At 37.5% G+C, this 20,789-nt stretch overlaps 2 protein-coding genes across 2 annotated transcripts; both read left to right on the top strand.

Moving 5' to 3' along the window:
* Nucleotides 1–14,231: 14,231 nt before the first annotated feature.
* Nucleotides 14,232–14,963, top strand: LOC131620090 (uncharacterized). The gene is made up of 2 exons (XM_058891111.1): nt 14,232–14,357; nt 14,406–14,963. Exons 1-2 carry the CDS (start codon nt 14,232–14,234, stop codon nt 14,961–14,963), a joined length of 684 nt encoding a protein of 227 aa, XP_058747094.1.
* A 4,608-nt stretch (nt 14,964–19,571) lies between these two features.
* On the top strand, nt 19,572–20,480 carry LOC131620089 (uncharacterized). The gene has a single exon (XM_058891110.1). It carries the CDS (start codon nt 19,572–19,574, stop codon nt 20,478–20,480), a length of 909 nt encoding a protein of 302 aa, XP_058747093.1.
* The last annotated feature ends 309 nt before the right edge of the window (nt 20,481–20,789 follow it).

The following is a 20,789-nucleotide window of genomic DNA, read 5'->3' as shown; positions in this document are numbered from 1 at the left end:
CTGAATATAAAGAATTGTTTCTCTTGGAACGTCTACGTTACTTGATCTCTTCATTGCTCTCTCTAATTAAGATCAGAAGTACATCTAAAATGAATGATGGTCATAAAATTTTTAGTAGAAGCAATAAAGTATATGAGTATATGAGTAGTCAAATTGCACGGGAAACCGCCAGTGACCAACAACAATAAAGTATTGATCTTCTTCTTTTATAGTCAAAGAAAATGGAGTCGTGAAGAATAGTCGTTGGGAAACAGCTGACTATAAAAAGAGTCGTTACACAATGACTTTAGAGTAGTACTACCACGTCTGTCCTTTTCCATAAATGAAGCTAATGGAGAGGTAGTGGAATCAAGCTCTTATGTACTGTGTACTTATCATTCCTAACGGTAACATTTGTCTTCTCAACTTCAGAGTCTTATGATGGTAGATGGTTGAAGCATGAGTAGAATTGTTACACTTGAGTCTTCATATGATTAATTCTTCAGTCTTAAGAACTTGTTCACTCGGAACCTTGTCTTCGAAACTTAAGCAATTTTTCTTGAGATCTTCTTCTTCAGAACTTCAAGTCTTCAGAGTCTTCAGCACTTGGTTATTCATAAGATTATACATTCAAAATCTTTGTTGTCTTTAGAATCAGAACCTCTTCTTAGAATATAATCCATGAGATCATTGCAACAACAATATCAGACATCCTTGGATCTTTCTGATTGTGATCAGATGCAGAACCATACTTGCTTCTTCAATATGACTGCGAATCTGTTTTACACATAGTAACTCGAATAGGATCTGAAATTATGGTATGACAGACTCGGATGTCATTCACGATGTCAAGACATCTGATCTGTTATTAATGTAGCAGAGGCAGAATAGAAAGATCCCTCATTTATTAATTACTCCTAAACCAGAGTCAATGAGACCTGGGATCACACACGTTCAGTAAACATGACCAGATTGAAACAATTATATGGTTCTATTTAGGAGCAGCTAACACTTCTGATTCTGATGTTATAAACAATGTCATAACATTCATAACTGAACAAACAATGCACAGTTAATTGTTAACACAGTTCAGTCTAACTACCTACTCTGGGGGCTACCAAGCCAGGAAGAAGATTTCACTATCAGTAGTACTATTTTATGTAAAATACCTCTGGTTTACCTAGTCACTACCCAATGCAACCTTTATCTCAGAACTCCATCCAAGACAAGAGAACCTCTGCTCACTCCCTAGTGATACCTAACTGTTACAACCCTGCAACAGCTATTTACACAATTAACAATGCACAATAACTTGATCTTGCTTCACAGCTTCGATCAAGAACACAATACTAAACTCTTACCTACAGGTTTCGAGTGAGGACAATCACTTCTCTTACCTACAGGTTTCGAGAAGGACAAGGCAGCCATCCCACAACCTGGGTGGTCTACCTATAGAAACCCTAATGACTACATCGTTTTTAAACAAGGTTTTCTATATCAAACTAGGTTATAAAGCTTCCTATTTATAACCTGACCCCAATTAGACTTGGGCTTACAAATTGCAACATTCCTTGCTGTTACAAATATGCAGAAATATTCTGATACAAATAAGGTCTTTTAATCATGAGTTTCCTAATTTATCTCCTAAATTAGAAACTGCTGAATCTTCAATCTCCTGATCTGATTCTTCCTGAATCTTCAATCATCTGATTTGATTCTTCAAATATTCTTTTGACCTTTAAATTTTCGCCACATAGGATTACAAAATATTCTTTGAATATCCTGTATCTGTTGAGTACAAACTGAATCTTCCTTCCAGTTCTGCAGGGGCGATGTCATGAGTTGATGTCATGACATTCCATATAACATCTTGCTTGTACATGTTTTGTTCTTTTTATATTTGCAAGATTCACAATTGTATTATGTTTTAGTGCTATTATGTTTTAGCCAAACATAGATGTCAATCAGCCAATAAAAGGAATAACAATCTCTCCCCTTTGGCATATTTTGGCTAAAACTAAACAATCATTAAAGTGCAGCAAAACACAAATACTTCATATTTCAAGACAACAAGGAATTGGTCATGTTTGCTTCCAGTAGCAAAACCAACATCAGTATCTCTCCCCCTTTTTAGCCATAATATGACAAAGATCAAACCTATGTCATAAATTGCAATGGAATGTTAACAGTTAATCCTGGGAGATACCTGTTGTCTGTGTCTAGAAATCCACTCCTAGCTCGAGTTTTCAAGGACACCAAGACTGGATTCTTGTTGTTATTCCTTGTAACTCAGAACACAAAACACAATTTTGTTCTTAACTCAGATCACAAATCACAACGAAAATGATTCCTATACAGAAGGTTGTATATAGTGGAACATCTTTGTTGTTATTGCAGAAAAACCCATGGTAGAGACCATCAACATCCCCAGCCCGTGTTTTTCTTTTTTTGAAGAGGTTTTGGTATAGCAACCCATCACAATACCAAACTCAGACACGACTCACAAGAACACACACGAACGACATTTTGAGAGAGTTCGATTTCTGCAATTCATGGAGACGCTATTATATAGCCATTGGAGATTATAGGAAATAACGATGGTCTTTGGTCTTGTTCAATGGTTAAAGAGTTAATTAGGAAACAGTTCCAAAAGCAATTACTCTTTCCAAAGCAGTTTTTGACTGTTTTTCTGATAGGAGTTATCTTGAAATACCAGTGCATGCATAGTCATTGATTGTACTTTACACCGACCATTGATGTGTAGATAAACGTCAATTCAGATTTCCTTATTTGACTTAGAAGATTCTATGTCTTTAAACATGTCATGACATCCTGTCAGACATTGTCACTTTTCTTTCCTTTAAGCACATAGCTCAAGATTCTGTAAAAGATTAAGACAGAGCATCTTTTGGACCAAATAACAGACTCCCTACTTACTCACTAGTCATAGACATAGACTTCTGTTGTACTGAACACCTTGAGACTATTAGACACATAGCTACCTCATTAGTGTTGAGAAGGAATCGTGGTTACCATTTGCACATGGTTAGCTTGAACCATTCACAAATAACTGACAAAAGTATCACATTTTCTTCATGATGTTAAAGTATTTTTAACCAAGAAACTTTTCTTGACAAAAGAAGTTACTCCCTCTATCTGAGATAGTCTGAGCTTCCCAACGGAATAAGCTTGAAATGATGAATGGAAAATATAAGACTCATCTTCATATCTTCAATAGTCGCACCCTCTGTTCAACAATCTTGCTGAACACACTCACTATAGCAAATTTGTTCCTCACAATAAATACTTACACCAGAAGTAGAACGTCATAACATTGTGTCTGACATTTGTACTACCAGTATTCTCTACAAGTTTCATCTCTTTCTTCAACAGATCCTTTACGTGACTTGTCTCCTTCAGAAACGATCAACTGATGACCTCTTGATACTAGACGCTCACATAGAGAGGTTGCCACAATCTCAACAAACAGAACTGCCACTCCTTGAACTTTGTTGAGCATAACCTTACCATGTTTGAATCAGATCATGGTCTGCGTAAGACAATTCGAAATCCTTCTTGATATGGTATTTTTCAATCTCACACATTGATTAACATGTTCATTGATCATAAGAGATTCTCCTTTATCCTTAGCTGTGTTGATCCGATCATAGAACTTTTGTCTTCATAGTTATCTTCATTAAGTGAAGTCTTCATCATGAAAGTAATTATGTATTGCCAGATCACATTACTTACATCCAAATCAGAATCTGCCCATTCTAATCCACATTATGCCTGAACTGCCACTTTAGAAAATAATGTTGCTTTTTCAAACTTCTAATGTATATTCCCAGTCCTTCTTCCAGGAAATATGTACTTTGTGATGTTGACACTTCTCAAGACACAAGTTCACCTGAACTCAAACAAACTCTGACTATCCATAGAGAAAACACTTCTCTATAGAGGACTTGGAACACAAGAAACAATTTGTGTTCACGACACGAAACAAGACTCTTTATTCTTTACCAAACAATTGTAAAGAATGACCTCAGACTTAGCAACGTCTGAACACTACCCTTAACCCTATGATTGACTCAAATAGACAATCATAACCTAGACTCTAGACACTTCTCATATTCGAAAAAAGAACATGAGGGACTCAAACAAGACTCAAACAAAACGAAAAGACTCTATAATCCTGAGCAATTTAAACAACATACCTGGACTTTAATCAAAGTCTTTATCAAGAAATGTTATTTGAGGACGAACTGCACCAGGTGGAGTTGTGCATAGGTTGGATCATGCACTAGATTAGAACAAGTGATACACACCATCAATTCATGTCTTCAGATGATAATGCAAGGAATATTCTTTGCTGGTCTTTGAGAATAGACATGACTTGAGTTATGTTCTGAGGTTTTTGTGTGACTTTGTTCTTCTTGCTTCAAGATTAGTCTTTGAAAGACTTTGCAAATGGATAGAAGCAGAACAACATTGTCTTTGCTGATCTTCATACTCTTTTACTCCCCCTGAGATATACAACTTTAGAACACTTTTGATGTTCTTCCTTGAAGTTCCCTTTATTTGGAATTTGCCACAGTTTCCAAGTTTTAGAAACCTCAGTTTGCTTGCTACACAAGATTCAGATTGCCACACTCTGCAACTTGAAATAAAAGAAACTATGATTGTATAACCATAAATTGATCTTCAATATACACGTTTGAGTTGTTTTATACAGACAATGAAAATATCCAACTCCCATCAATATATTTAACAGAATCAGTATGCTACATTAGAGACTCTTGACTTTTTCTTTGATGTGTGAAGATAATTGAGAACTCATGGCTAGAACTTCTTCTCAATCCAGCATCCAGATTCTAAACCTAATAAGTATTAAGTCTCCCGTCAAATTACTTACCAGCTTTTCAGTTAGAATTTGCTACTCGCACTAGGTCATTCTGACTGATTACCTCTTCACTTTTATACTTTATTTTCTTGGCAAATAAACACAAAAGAACTGAAGATCTTGAGATGATGTTGTAACATCACATATGACATCATCCTTTATGGTTATTGGTTCACATCTTTAATGTCAAATTGACAACACTCGGGGTAATAACAGAATAATCCGATTATCATCAATATCCAGACATATCAAGGGATAAAGTAGCCAGCATCTCAATAAGCTTTTCTTTAGACTTTGATTATGATTTTGAGATGGTGGATGCCATAGTCTGTACCTATAGAGGATATTCCCTCAGTTAGGTTTCTGGAACAAACTTAGTTATATCATGACACTAATTTAGTCAGGTTCATCTGACTTCCTTGATTTTAAACAAACTACCCTTTATGGATAACAACTAGAGCAGTACACATTCTTGACCATATTTCACTGTGATAGAGACACGGTATTTAGCTCCAACAACCGTTCTATGGTTTGGAATACTTATCTGGTTTCGTTGATCAGAGGAAACTCCTAGATAAATGCTCTTCTTAAATACAACATAAAGGATCAGAAAGGAATACCTTCATGAGTTTTCTTAGTAGCACTGAGCACATGTTAATTGTGTCTTGATTAACTTAGTCAGATGTCTCCTCTTCCAGACCAGGAGTAGGTTTCAAACCAATATTCTCACACTACATTAGTTTAGCACCAGAACGTTTGTTCTTCAGCTGGTAGCTGCATACCAGTTCTTAATGTTCTGACATCTAGTAGGACATTTGTTCCTCCTTATAGGAACACTCAGCCTTGAAATTTTCAAGGTACACACTTGCAGATAATTATGAATATCATTGATCAGTTGACATTCATCAGCTCTAATAAACCATGTCATTATGAGTGGACTTGAGAGATTCCTCAAGTATCTTTGACACCTTAATTATAGCTGTCAATTTCTGCTATACATTCTGTTGAACCTTCATAACCCTAGGGTTTCTCAGAGACTCTGCAGTAGAAAATAGTCACACCTCAATAGAATTCACACAATGCTTACTTTAAGTGTTAGTAGTAAGCATGACAACTACAGATTGATTCCTGCTTAACCTTGCACAATGCTTGCTTCTGCATCAAGCAACAGACTAGACCTAACCAAAATCCTGACCTGAAAAACTCATATACATACAGAGGTTACCTTATCAATATCTTCACTCCCGCATGAAGGTTTTGATGTGATTGTTCTCTGTCCATAGATACCGGTCAAATTAGTTTTGAAATTCAAGTTCTTCACTCCCGCATGAAGTCTTTGGATTTAGTGCTCCTTGTTCCAGCATCACAACTCTTAGGTCAGGTTGGTCTAATCACATAGGTCCATCCTCCACTTCAAGGGACCATACAATATGAACATTCTTTGTTCAAACAATATTCTACCTTTACCACAACCAGAATCTATCCCTCATGGATCTCATCCAGAAACAGACAGGATGCCTGCTCTGATACAATTTGAAATTCGGGTATGACAAACTCGGATGTCATTCACGGTGTCAAGACATCTGATCTGTTATTAATGTAGCAGAGGCAGAATAGAAAGATCCCTCATTTATTAATTACTCCTAAACCAGAGTCAATGAGACCTGGGATCACACACGTTCAGTAAACATGACCAGATTGAAACAATTATATGGTTCTGTTCAAGAGCAGCTAACACTTCTGATCCTGATGTTATAAACGATGTCATAACATTCATAACTGAACAAACAATACAGAAGATAAATAACAGAGTTAATTGTTAACCCAGTTTGGTCTAACTACCTACTCTGGGGGCTAACAAGCCAGGAAGAAGATTTCACTATCAGTAGTACTATTTTATATAAACAACCTCTGGTTTACCTAGTCACTACCCAATGCAACCTTTATCTCAGAACTCCATCCAAGACAAGAGAACCTCTGCTCACTCCCTAGTGATACCTAACTGTTACAACCCTGCAACAGCTATTTACACAATTAACAATGCACAATAACTTGATCTTGCTTCACAGCTTCGATCAAGAACACAATACTAAACTCTTACCTACAGGTTTCGAGTGAGGACAATCACTTCTCTTACCTACAAGTTTCGAGAAGGACAAGACAGTCATCCCACAACCTGGGTGGTCTACCTATAGAAACCCTAATGACTACATCGTTTCTAAACAAGGTTTTCTATATCAAACTAGGTTACAAAGATTCCTATTTATAACCTGATCCCAATTAGACTTGGGCTTACAAATTGCATCACTCCTTGCTGTTATAAATATGCAGAAATATTCTGCTACAAATAAGGTCTTCTAATCATGAGTTTACTAATTTATCTCCTAAATTAGAAACTGCTGAATCTTCAATCTTCTGATTTGATTCTTCCTGAATCTTCAATCTTCTGATATGATTCTTCAAATATTCTTTTGACCTTTAAATTTGTGCCACATAGGATTACAAAATATTCTTTGAATATCCTGTATCTGTTGAGTACAAACTGAATCTTCCTTCTAGTTCTGCAGGCGCGATGTCATGAGTTGATGTCATGACATTCCATATAACATCTTGCTTGTACCTATTTTGTTCTTTTTATATTTGCAAGATTCACAATTGTATTATGTTTTACTGGTATTATGTTTTAGCCAAACATAGATGCCAATCAGCCAATAAAAGCAATAACAGGATCTTTAGTGCATATCTTGATAGTGTTTGTTTGATCTGATAACTTTGATAAACATAGCCTTGCACAGAAACAAACATCAGAAAACAAAATAGTTCTTTCACAAATACTCCATTGTTATCATCAAAACTCAGAGATATATTGCAGAACCAAATCTTGTTCTTATAATTTGCTGACGTAGACCAAAGGTACGTTGTATCTTATGTTCTTGGTAAGAAAATTGTAATTACCGAAAAATATATTTCTACCTTGTTGGATATGGAAGGAGTTAAAGGAAAAGGGTCTCTCAAACCAGTTAAAACTCTAAGTTTCTGAAAGAAAAGGTTACCCCAACCATTTTCATAGGAAATAAGAAAATTGTGTCAAAAGGAACATCCAGTTACAAGATGGAAGAACTGGATGACAAACTTAGGATTTGGTTCAAGATCATTCTAGGTTGTATTCATCCTAGACATGCCTTAAGTTCTGCAGACTATGTCAACTCTGACCAAAATTTCATCTTGTACTACATCATTAAAGGCATTAAAGTTAATCTTACATATCTTTTTTTAACTATATGAGAGGTAGTGTGATCGAAACCAGGACTGTTGATACTGGAAAATCCAAAAAGAATTAAATTCCATTAGGAAGACTCATTTAGAATCAGAGTAAACTAAACCTTGTCAAAGATTTAGAATCTAAGATTGGAATAACACTAAATGGCAACAACCTTAAAGGTTTGGGTCTTCTTGAGAGGTTTATACAGGTTGTCAAACCTACCATTTTAATGGACTATGATTCTATAATAAGTACAAGGATTCCTATTGATAAATATCCTCTCTTCACACAACAATATTCTCTTGAAAATCTTGAATCCTACACCAAAATGCTTAAAGCAGAGGGAATTGATGCTACGACCATGTCCTATGATGCTCCTCCATAAAACCCCTAATCTCTCAATGGTAAAAGAAAGCTTGCTCCTAGTCATAACACTCAAAATAAGAAATCAAAGATGTTCAAGACTCTGGTGAAAGGACAGTATTCGACATCCTATGAGAATGCTGCTCAAAATATATCTATAGCATCGGCTTGTAAGGTTTATGATTCCATTAACCCTTTTGCGTCTATTTCTACAACTAGTTCAATTGTTTTACTTTTGCCTAGACCACCTCCACACACTTCTACCATAGTGACTACATCACCCATTCCATCTCCGACATCATATGTTACTGCTCCTACAGCAAAATCCAAAGAAAATCCAATCCCTCAAACAATAACTGCCTCAACTATTCCACAAATTCAGTTAAACCATCTCTCTTTACACCATCCACTGAATCCCTAATGTCTTAGACATTCAATAGTGCTGCATCCGCCAAACCACCAACCTTTGTTTCATTCCCTACAATCTCTAAAGATATTACTTCGGTTTTCTCTCCACCTACTTCTAAATCAACTTTAACCCCTATTTAAACCTCCACTATCACCAATTCAACTGAAGTGTTTGATCCTGACTCACCTCTCTATGTTGACACCACATTGCTACAACCCATTCAACCAAATTCACATGCTCTAGAAATTTCTTCCTCTGAAGAATTTCTTTGTGATGAACAAAATTTTGAAGATCATAACACTGAATCTCAACCGTCTTCCCTATCCTTAAAATAAACAATATCTTTATTCAGAAATGATGCAAAATAAAGGATTGACATCCTTCAGGAAGAATCTAACATCTCAAATGATTCTTCAAGAGTAAACTCTAGCTGGAACTCTCTCAGCAAATGGATGGTCTGAGGAATTCCAAAAGATCTTGGATCTTCTAGAGGAATTCAGAGAAACTTCGATGACAAAGGTTGATGAAATATTAAGGGTTCAAGAAGAAAAGAAAGCTGATGAGCTTACAGCCGCAGAAGCTGCTCAAAAAGAAGTTGATGAAAAAGCTGCTGAAGAAGCTAAGATTCTTGCTCTTAAGATCTCTGAAGGGACAATTGGAACTTCAAATGTGAATTTATTTCCTCGTCTTCTAAAGAATATTGATGATGTCAAGACTGAACAGCAGCAAGTCAAAAATGGACTAGACAACCAAGATGCACAAAATGCAGAAATTAAACAGATGTTGTGTAAGCTTTTGGAGATAAGTCTTTCGTCTGCAAACCTTTTTGCGTTTTTTTAATGAAGATAATTATTCTTCGTTTTTTCTCTCTGTTCCTTAGTAAATAGTTAATCGTGATAATATCATTATTCCATTATTTTTTATTATGATAAAAAGGGGGAGAAATATATTAAGGATTTTGATATAAATTTATTCTCAACAAATCTCGCTGCTTATATTTCAATTCAAAAATAAGATTTAAAATTAAGATTCAAGAATACACCAACTCTAATAAAAAAATTTAATCCTAAATGAGATGAGAAAACTTCTGATAGTTAATAAAAAATATCTGAAAAAGCAGTATCTGATAAAATTATGTTACTCAGAATATCTATAGATATGCGGAGACTGTGATGTTCAATTTATCTGATACGATAAAATATATTTAATCATGCTCTGGTGATCAGAAATATCTTATTCTCAAATTCTAATGCTCTGGTACTGATGAATCAAATGTTCTGATACTATTCTATCAAGCAATAATCTGACTTTATTACACTCTGATATGGTTCACCAAGTTTTGAGATACATAAGAAATATGTACTCTAACTTATGAATAATCACGAGCTCTAATACTTAAAGATCTAAATGCTCTGATATCTGATGCTCCAACTAGAATGAATATTTATAACGAGATCAGATTAAATATGAACAAGGCTCGGAAAACTTTTCATCTCTGTTAAAGTCTTAAGTTTTAGATTCGGGGGAGATTGTTTAACTTAGGAAGAGTCTTCCAAACAATGCTCAGATATCCCTTCCTTCTAAAAGTTGTAAGTCTTTGACTCAGGGGGAGCGTGTACAACTCAGGAGGAGTTTTCTCTATCCAAACTCCAATTTGTTTATTTTGGTGATATTACCCTGTAAAATTGTTACATCAAAATACATGGTTTTGTCATCATCAAAAAGGGGGAGATTGTAAGAACAAGATTTGGTTTTGCATTCAATCTTTAAGTTTTGATGATAACAATACATATATTTATACGAAACAATTTTGTACTCTAACAGTTTCTTAAGTGTGCAGATTCATTATTTTGGTTTATTAGGATCGATGTCCAGATAATCATCAGAATTAGCGTCATCACATTAGAAGAACTATTCATCTCAATTATAAAGTGACATCGGCATTTCTAAAGAATGTTGAATGAATCATCATAAAAAGGATTTACAAATGTTCTGAAGCTAAGAGACTACTCAATATCATAATTCATTTCAGATACGCTTATTGCTTCTGGTTCAGAAATTAAATTTCTTCGTTCCGATAGGCTGTTGCTTTTGATTCTGAAGACATCTTTCTGAATCTGAAGAATTGTTTCTCCTGGAACATCTACGTTACTTGATCTCTTCACTGTTCTCTCTACTTCATATCAGAAGAACATCTAAAATGAAGATGATCAGAAGCTTGCAAGCAATATGGTACAACAGTACATCACCTTTTCCCCTTTTGCATGACGTATTATACGATTCCATCTTTGTGTGCTCATTGTTCCCCAATAATTTTTGGAGTCATTGCATCAAGGAAAGCATTGTCTTGTCCTCTCTCAATGGTCATCTTTTTATGGGACTATATATTGAGACACTCTCACTTGAAGAAGTTGTCGAACAATAACGCTATTCAAGCCTATATTTTCAAACTCAGCAAATAAACTTCAAAGAGAAAAAGATAAAAATTAAGATCTTAGAGAAACTGCATGAAACACTCCATTGTGAGAAATCTAGTTTCTAAGAATCTTTAAAAACACAAGAGTTGTTGCTCATAGATTGTGTTAACATTTGAGCTACACTGTTTATGCTTCAATCACTTTTTTAGAAGCAATATCTTGCAAACATTCCATTTGTAAATCTGTTGAGATTTGTTTTCCTCAAGTGACTAGGTTGTTAGTCTGTATACATGAGAGGGCTAAGGTGTCTTTTTAGACTCTTAGAGGTTGTTTGTAATCTTTCAAGATTATTGGATTAAGTCTTTTTCTAAGGCGAAATCACATTGGCGGGTGGAAAAAAATTAGCCTTTTCTAAGGTGAACCTAGATAACTAAAGGTGTTATTTTTCTTCTCTCATTGAACTATCTCACTAACTACTAGAAACTTTTTTTAAAATGATCAAAGTTTTTAGAAAATCCAATTCAAACCCCCCTTTCTTATGTTTTTCTCAACCTCCAAATTTCATATTAATTTCATGATTTTTCTTTAGGGCACAAGACAAAAGAGTAGGAGTCCATTTCATATTAGATTCATGATTTTTTTTAGGGTTAATGAACTTTTTGGTCCCTCTAAATATTGCAGATTTCGTTTTTAGTCCCTCCAAAATTTTCCTTTAAGAAATGGTCCCTTCAAAAATTTTCGTTTAAACTATTGGTCCCTAACGTCAAATTTCGTAGCTAATCGGTGGCTAAAATCGTAGCTAATCTCTAGCAAATTTGACGTTAGGGACCAATAGTTTAGACAAAAAAATTTGAAGGGACGATTTCTTAAAGGAAAATTTTGAAGGGACTAAAAACGAAATATGCAATATTTAGAGGGACCAAAAAGTTCATTAACCCATTTTTTTATATGAAGAAAAAAGAGAAATATGACCATGTTTACACAATAAGTGCATTTAGGCGTGTTATGACTAGAGGTCATATTTGAGTGGCCAAACTTTTTAAATGATTTACTATTATTTTCATATTGAGCCTAATTCAACTTTATTATAAGTTCTTATTTGATTATCTAAAATGATATTCAAGTTATATCTCATTTTGATAAATTTGCCAAGTGTATTATGCAAATCTTTAATTTTATTTTTTATAACTTTGCATCCTACGCACTTGATTCATCATTTAATTTTCAAGGCAGCATATGAATTTTTTAGAGATAGAAACAAATTTTTTTAATCTACTTGATTCATCATTTAATTCTTATAGATGTTCAAGAGCGCATAATAAGTAAATTTAGATGTTAGTTTATATACCTTATTTTATGTAGTTTGTCATGAGACTTATGTTGGTTTCTTCCTCCTTTTCGAAGGAGTGTGTTACCTTAAGAAAAATTTTAGAGGCAAAACAAGACATGTGCCCTCATCAGAAGACTCCCACATTCAAACAGGAAACCTGCACAAAAGTAAGACAAAGCCAAAGTCGACAGTAGATGATGTCGAGATAGTTAGGAGTCGAAGCAAGAGCAGAAGTCGAACCTGGAGGTTCCACACTTAGGAGATTTTATAGATGAAGTGTTCGATGGTGGGACGCAGTGTCGACAGAAGACGGTTATCAGGAACAGATGAAGCGCGAGATTTCAAAATTCAAAGTTTGAAATATCAAGGAAACGGTTACAAGACCAAAATCGTGTGCCAAAGGCGCCAAAACACAAAGAAAGATCCTGTGAGGCGGTTGCTGATTATTTGAATCTTAGTCGTAGATTGTATTAGGTGGTTACTTCATGTAAATCCTATAAATAGGCCAGAATAATGTAGAAAAGTGTGTTCACTATTACAATCAAACTACTTGCTTACACTCTGCCCAATTTCCGCCCTTCAGGAAACAAGAGTTGCTAAGAGTTCTGATGTACGTGAATCACCATCTTTAATTTCAATGCAATCCTTTTACTGTTTAATCATATGCTTCGAAACTGTCATCTACATTGTGCTTTTTAACCAATATTTGTTTTGTCTTTTGATTATTGTTTTATATAAGTAAACTGAAGCTGGTTGTAGTCATCAGAAAACTACCTTTGAGTCGACACCATATGGTGGTCACGAGTCACCCCCAGAGGCTTAGAGTCAAAGTAGTCACAATATCACCAAGTCTAAGTCTAAATTCGCCCCGTCGGTCACGAGTCACCTGTCGGTCAAATCTAGCAGTTAGTGTGGAAAAACATTGTATTTGTTACCAACCTTAGAAATCCGTTGCCTAGGCAAACACTTCGACGAAACAGATATAACCCCGAAGAACTTTAGCACGTGGTCTTGAGATGAACTGGTTGATCTTGCAAGTAACCCTTAGTTTCAAGACTTTGGGAGGACCAGCGGTTGTTTACCAATTTCCACAGTAAACTAAATGGCACGCCCAGTGGGATCATCGTGCTAATTATTATTTCGTTATATGTATGAAACTTAGGAGTGGGAAACAATATCAGAACCCACCCAAAAAGGTTAGGTCTAGAATGACGAAAACACCTAACTCAAATAACGTTAATGAAGTCCCTTCGCACTCTCTGGACTCCTCAAACACAGTGCTTACTCCGGTCGACCCAGTGACTAGTGCAGAGACAGATGCTGTAGTTCTGAGAATGGGAACAGCAGATATCCCTGTGATACCACCAGGGGGAACTGGAGCAAGAGGTACTCCGTTTCGACCCAATGTACCTCATTTCGGAATTGCTGACCCCACATATGGAATGTCGTATTCCTTGATGGTTGGAAGTCAATCGACTTCAAGTCCTGCTTTAGCGTCGGATGCACAAGGATCCACACTAGGTGCCCAAAATAGGGCAAATTAGAACAGAGCTATGCCTTTGTCGAACATGTCCGTAGCTGTGCTTAGGCAACAGATGGACGATAGCAATCATGAGTTGGTAAACATGCTGACTAACCAAATGGGAACTGTCTTTAATCCTATAGTGCAGGAATCAGCAGAGTCGAATAGACAGGTGGTTGATCAACTCACTCGACTATGAAACTACCTGGGGGCACCTCAGACGACCGGTCGACAACCTCCTCAAGCTCATAGGAAGGTGATTGTGCACACACCTACAAAAGACGATTCATTGGATGAAGAAACAGTACCACTGAATCAAATCCCCAGGTGGCGACCAAATCAAGGTGGAGTACGAGGGAGACAACAGGTTGTGATGGTGGGTCGACAGCAGGATGCTGATCAATTTATTGAGCAGTATCAACAGGAAGAAGTAGCCATGGAGAATAACCTTACTACAATGATCGAAAGGATTATGGCTAGAAACGGAATGAATACTCCATTACAAAGTCCGACATATTCCTCCCCGTTAGCTGAATACATTGTACAGACAGAGAATCCTAGGGGCTGGAAAATACCTAAGTACACCAAATTCAGAGGTGAAACTGGGGAATCGACGGTCGAGCATATTGCTAGATATTTGACTGAATCAGGGGACATGGAGAATAACGAAAGCCTTAGAGTTAAACATTTTCCATCGTCTCTTACAAAGGCAGCGTTCACTTGGTTCATTTTCCAACTCTGTCGACTCATAGCCAAAATTGGAAAATCTTTTCCATGAGAAGTTTTATGAAGGCCATTCGAAAATCAGTTTGGTCGAACTGTCGAGCATCAAAAGGAGGTTCGCAGAGACCATCGACGACTATCTGAATAGGTTTAGGTCACTTAAAGCAAAATGTTTCACGCAGGTTCCTGAACATGAACTAGTTCAGATGGCGGCGGGAGGCTTAGATTATTCCATTAGGAAGAAAATAGACCCAACTTTTGTCAAAAGTATGTCGCAGTTAGCTGATAGGGTTCGACACCTTGAACGCTTAAGACTAGAAAAAGTCAGGCATACCATGGCAAAAGCTAAGAAGGAAAAAGTAGCTTATGTCGATTATGATGATACAGATCCCATATACGAAGCTGACTACATCTCACTGACAGAGGCGGAGATTGATCTGGCCGAAATGAAACCAGGGCCAACATACGAATGTAAATCATTGTTTCCGTCGAAAGGAAAAAATGTCTCTGTTGATAACAATTTGAAATTCCCTGCTAAAACTTACACTTTTGATATTAGTAAATGCGAGGAAATTTTCGATGTATTAGTTAAAGATGGTCAGATTTTAGTACCCCCAAATGCTAAACTACCACCATTAGAACAGCGACAAAAAAGAGGTTTTTGCAAGTATCATAATTATCTTGGGCATTCAACCTCTCAATGTTTTCTTTTCAGGGATCTGGTCCAAAAGTCACTTCAGGAAGGTCGACTAAAATTTGCTTCCAGAAGGATGAAAATCGACGTTGACCCACTCAAACAAGAAGAGACTTTGTTTGCTGACGCTGTCGATATCAACATGGTGGAACTGACTGAGATACCTGATGACATGCTGGAAGAAAGCACCGGCGAAACTCCCCAAGTTCGACTTGCTGATGTGTACCCCAGGCTTGATGAAGATTTACTGGATTTCCTGTTTCGATGCAAGAATCAGGATTCCCAAGTGGGGTTGTGCTCCAGATGGAGTGCTTTGACTGACAGAGTTGCTGCAGAGAATTTCCAAAAGCTGTAGTTGGAACGAGGCAGAGCCTAATGGGAAAGGAGGGACCCTAGAAAAGCGTCTCAAAACAGGCCAAGAAGCTATGTGCCTCCAGCTGCTGTGCCCAAAGGCACTTGGATCAAGCCTCAGATGTCGAGGGAAAAACCGGAATTCGTCGAAGCTGAGAAGGACAGGAAGGGAAAAGCTCTAATGAGTTATCATTTGGAGATTCATTCTGAGAGAAATATCCACATATCTGAGAACTACATGGGCAAAAATCCCATGAGTCGAACCCAGTGGAGGCGTTTTCAAAGAAGGAAGCAGGTTGAAAGGCAAGCCGTTGCTGCTGCTAGGCAGGCTGCAAATGAATAGGTCTACAAAAAGAAGTAATATAAGGTGAAGGCCGATTCAGCTGTCAAGCAACAAATCAAGGAATTTGTTGGTAAACCTCCGACCAAGGATCCAAACGAAGCAACGGACGACTTTGCTTCTGACTCAGGAGAGAGCCTCGACATCCTAGTCAATGTGGTGTCGATCTTGCCCCGGGAGTTTAATGTCCCGACCGGAGCTGAGGATGTGGACGAAACTGCTGCTGCTGAAATGGCCTTACATAGGCCTACATGTTACTTTGTGATGAACAATGGTTGCATAGAGAACCAAGATGCGTTTTTCGAACGTCCAGATATGGTGATGAGAGGCCATTTGAAACCTTTACTAATAAGAGCTAAAGTAGATGAGGTAGCTGTGAACAGAGTGTTTGTCGATTGTGGTGCGACAGAGAACATTATACCACATCACATGCTGAAGAAAATTGGAATTTTCGACACTGATATCAGATCTCATAACATGGTCCTTTCAGACTACAAAGGAAACACCAAAAACACAATGGGTGTCATTCAACTGAATATCACTGTCGGCTCAGTGACTCGACCAACCATCTTCATGGTTATCAAAGGAATGCCCAGTTACAACCTACTGGTTGGAAGGGAATGGTTACATGGTGTAGGAGATGTACCCTCATCCATGCACCAACGGTTAATTATCTGGAGGGAAGATGGTATTGTCGGGAATATTGAGGCCGACCAAAGCTATTTCATGGTTGATGTTAACAATATTGGTCAAAAGCTGTTCGACATGAAGCTGGCCAACATAGCCCCTTACCAGCCAGCTGAAGATGTCTACCCAAACCTCAGTGAAGCATTTGTCTCCTTAAAATTACATGAGACCCATGGCTTTATCTGGGATGTGGAGCCTTTAGAGGATCCATACCTGTCGGACCCTGTGCCATCAGGCTGGGGAAACACAAGTGATGATGTCTGAGCTAGAAGCTCTAAAACAAAATCAATTCGGCTTTAAAAGCTGAAACCGACATGGTTGACGAAGCGAATCAAATACAAGCCATCAATGGTAGTTCGACCACAAAAGCAGAAACATCAAAAGAAGACGTCGATAATCAGCGTTTCGACTGCATATACGACGACGAACCTTTAGGGTTCGAAAAGGACCCTATGGCGCAAGAGAAGATGTAGCCATAAGATCCTTTGGAAGAAATCGATCTGGGCAAAGAGGGAGATAAGAGACCCATATTCATCAGTGCCAACATAGACCTAGAACTCAGGTCGCAGGTAATTTTCTTATTAAAAGAATTTAAAGATTGCTTCGCATGGGATTATAATGAAATGCCTGGACTGAGCAGGGAATTGGTCGAATTAAAATTGCCAATACAAGCTGAAAAGAAACCAGTAAAACAAACACCTCGATGTTTTGCCGATAGCAGAGATGTTAATTGATTCAGCGGTAGGTTTTGAATATTTAAGTATGTTAGATGGTTATGCAGGTTATAACCAAGTTTTTATTGCAGAAGAAGACGTGCCGAAGATGGCATTTCGATGCCCGGGGGCATTAGGAACATATGAATGGGTGGTTATGCCATTCGGCCTAAAGAATGACGGAGCCACGTACCAAATGGTAATGAATTCTATGTTTCATGACTTTATCGAAGAATTTATGCAAATATATATCGACGATATTGTCATAAAGTCGACCTGCAGGTTGACACACTTAGAACATCTTAGGAAATCTTTCGAAAGAATGAGGAAACATGGATTAAAAATGAATCCATTAGAATGTGCTTTTTGTGTGCAGGCAGGAGATTTCCTTGGCTTTGTAGTGCATAAAAAAGGTATAGAAGTCAACCAAAGCAAGACCAAAGCCATTATGGATATTAAACCTCCATTGACAAAGAAGGAACTTCAATCTTTATTAGGGAAGATAAATTTCTTAAGGAGGTTTATATCTAACTTAAGTGGAAAGACGAAGGTGTTCTAACCACTACTTCGACTGAAGAACGAAGACTTCATCTGGAAAAGTCAGCATCAAGAGGCTTTCGACAGGATCAAAGAATATCTGACAAAACCTCCAGTATTGGCACCGCCTGTCAGAAGCAGGCCCATGAGGCTGTACATCGCAGCCTCAAAATCGACTATAGGAAGTATGTTAGTTCAGGAAAATGATAACGGTGTTGAAAGACCGGTGTACTACCTTAGTCGAATGTTAAATGATCCTGAAACTAGGTATAGTGATATAGAAAAACTATGCCTGTGTCTGTATTTCTCTTGTATGAAGTTGAAGCAATATATAAAACCAGTTGATGTGTATGTTTCTTCGTATTCTGATATTATTAACCACATGTTGTCTAAACCAATTTTGCATAGTCGAGTTGGTAAATGGGCATTAGCATTAACTGAATATTCCCTAACATATGCTCCTCTGAAAGCAATGAAAGGGCAAGTGGTAGCAGACTTCCTGGTCGACCATTCTATGGTTGAAGTTCCTCAAAATTATGTCGACTTGGCACCTTGGAAATTGTATTTCGATGGGTCCAGTCGCAAAAATGGAACGGGTATTGGAGGAATCATAATTTCTCTAGATGGAATTCCAACAGAGTTCAAGTACTCAATAGCCGGTATGTGTACCAACAATGAGGCTTAATATGAAGCCTTAATAACTGGACTTGAACTGCTGCTAGAATTGGGGGCAAGGAATTTCGAAATTATGGGAGATTCTGAGTTGGTAGTAAAGCAAGTCTCCAAGGAGTACAAATGCGTTAAAGAAAATCTAATTATGTACTTCGTAGTGGCGAACAAATTGCTTAGAAGATTCAATTCAGCGAATATTCGACAAATACCCAGGCAAGAAAATCAAGAAGCCAATGATCTAGCGCAAGAGGCGTCAGGATATAAGAGAGGCGGCGATGAAGAGCCTGTTCAGGTGAGAAAAAAATTCGAGCAACTGTGCTATCCCCCTCGGACTTATCTGTGATAAAATTAGGGGCTGTCGACGCCGAAAATTTCGAGATTTTTACAGTCGATAACGGACAGGAAAATGACTGGCGTAAACCATTGGTAGAATATTTACGAAACCCTACAGGTTCGACAGATCGGAAAATCAAGTACAGGGCTCTTAGTTTCGTCTTGTTGGAAAACGAACTACTTAATAAGACATCTGAAGGAGTGTTGCTCAAGTGACTAGGAGATAGCGAAGCTTATCTGGCCGTGTCGAATGTACACAGCGGGGCCTGTGGAGCACATCAAGTTGGCCATAAGATGAAGTGGACTCTAATGCGCTCAGGAGTTTATTGGCCCTCAATGTTAAAAGACTGCATAGAATTCGCAAAAGAATGTCAAGAGTGTCAGATGCATGGGGGCATTCAGCACGTCCCTGCAAGCGAGTTGCATGCTATTGTGAAGCCTTGGCCATTCATAGGGTGGGATTTAGACGTAATCGGGGAAATAAAACCAGCTTCGTCGAAACAGCAGAAATATATTTTGGTCGGTATTGATTATTTTACAAAGTGGGTCGAAGCCATAGCTTTGAGAAGCGTCGACCAAGAAGCTGTGATAGATTTCATACAAGATCACATTATATGTCGATTTGGGATACCAGAGACTATCACAACCGACCAAGGAACCGTGTTCACTGGAAAGAAAATGCAAGAGTTCGCCCAGGAGGTCGGCATAAAGTTATTGACGTCAACACCATACTATGCCCAGGAGAATGGTCAAGTCGAAGCCGCCAACAAAGTAATAATCAGCCTAATAAAGAAGCATGTAAGGAAAAATCCAAAAAATTGGCATCAGTCTTTAAGTCAAGCCCTGTGGACGTGTCGAACATCTCCCAAAGAGGCAACTGGCACTACGTCGTTTAGATTGACATATGGACACGACGTCGTGTTACCAGTCGAAGTATACGTTCAATCAATAAGGATACAAAGACAGCATGAGATACCATCCGAAGACTATTGGAGTATGATGACAGATGAGCTCGTCGATTTAGATGAAGAAAGAATGTTGGCTCTATATTCGTTGAGAAGACGAAAAGAGAATGTAGCTAGAGCTTACAACAAGAAGGTAAGAAATAAAGTGTTCGCTATTAGCGATTTGGTTTGGAAGGTAATATTGCCTATGGACAGAAACGACAGGTTCCTAGGGAAATGGTCACCAAACTGGGAGGGACCGTTTAAGGTAATTCAAGTTTTTACCAATAATGCTTATTGATGCGTCCGTAAGTGCACGGATATATCGAAGTAATACAAAAGATTGTCGAACCACAGAGACCAATGTCAACCTACTGTAATCTATTGTTGCTTTGTAAAGCTAAGGCTAATGAACGATTTGATTAAGGAGAAACTAACTACTAAAACCGAAATAAAACTAAGATTAAGATGAATATAAGAAAGAGAGACCGGAATGTGATTCCGCGTACTACAAGAACTCTGTAATTCGTTGGCTTATAAAAATGTTAAAAACATATTTGGTAGATAATATTAGCTTAAAGACTAAACCTCACACTCTCGTGGTCTTGAA

Source organism: Vicia villosa, linkage group LG7 (genome assembly GCF_029867415.1).
Source record: "Vicia villosa cultivar HV-30 ecotype Madison, WI linkage group LG7, Vvil1.0, whole genome shotgun sequence".
Lineage (NCBI taxonomy): Eukaryota > Viridiplantae > Streptophyta > Magnoliopsida > Fabales > Fabaceae > Vicia > Vicia villosa.
The sequence above is the reverse complement of the archived record's forward strand: the minus strand, read 5'-3'. Positions and strand labels throughout refer to the sequence as shown.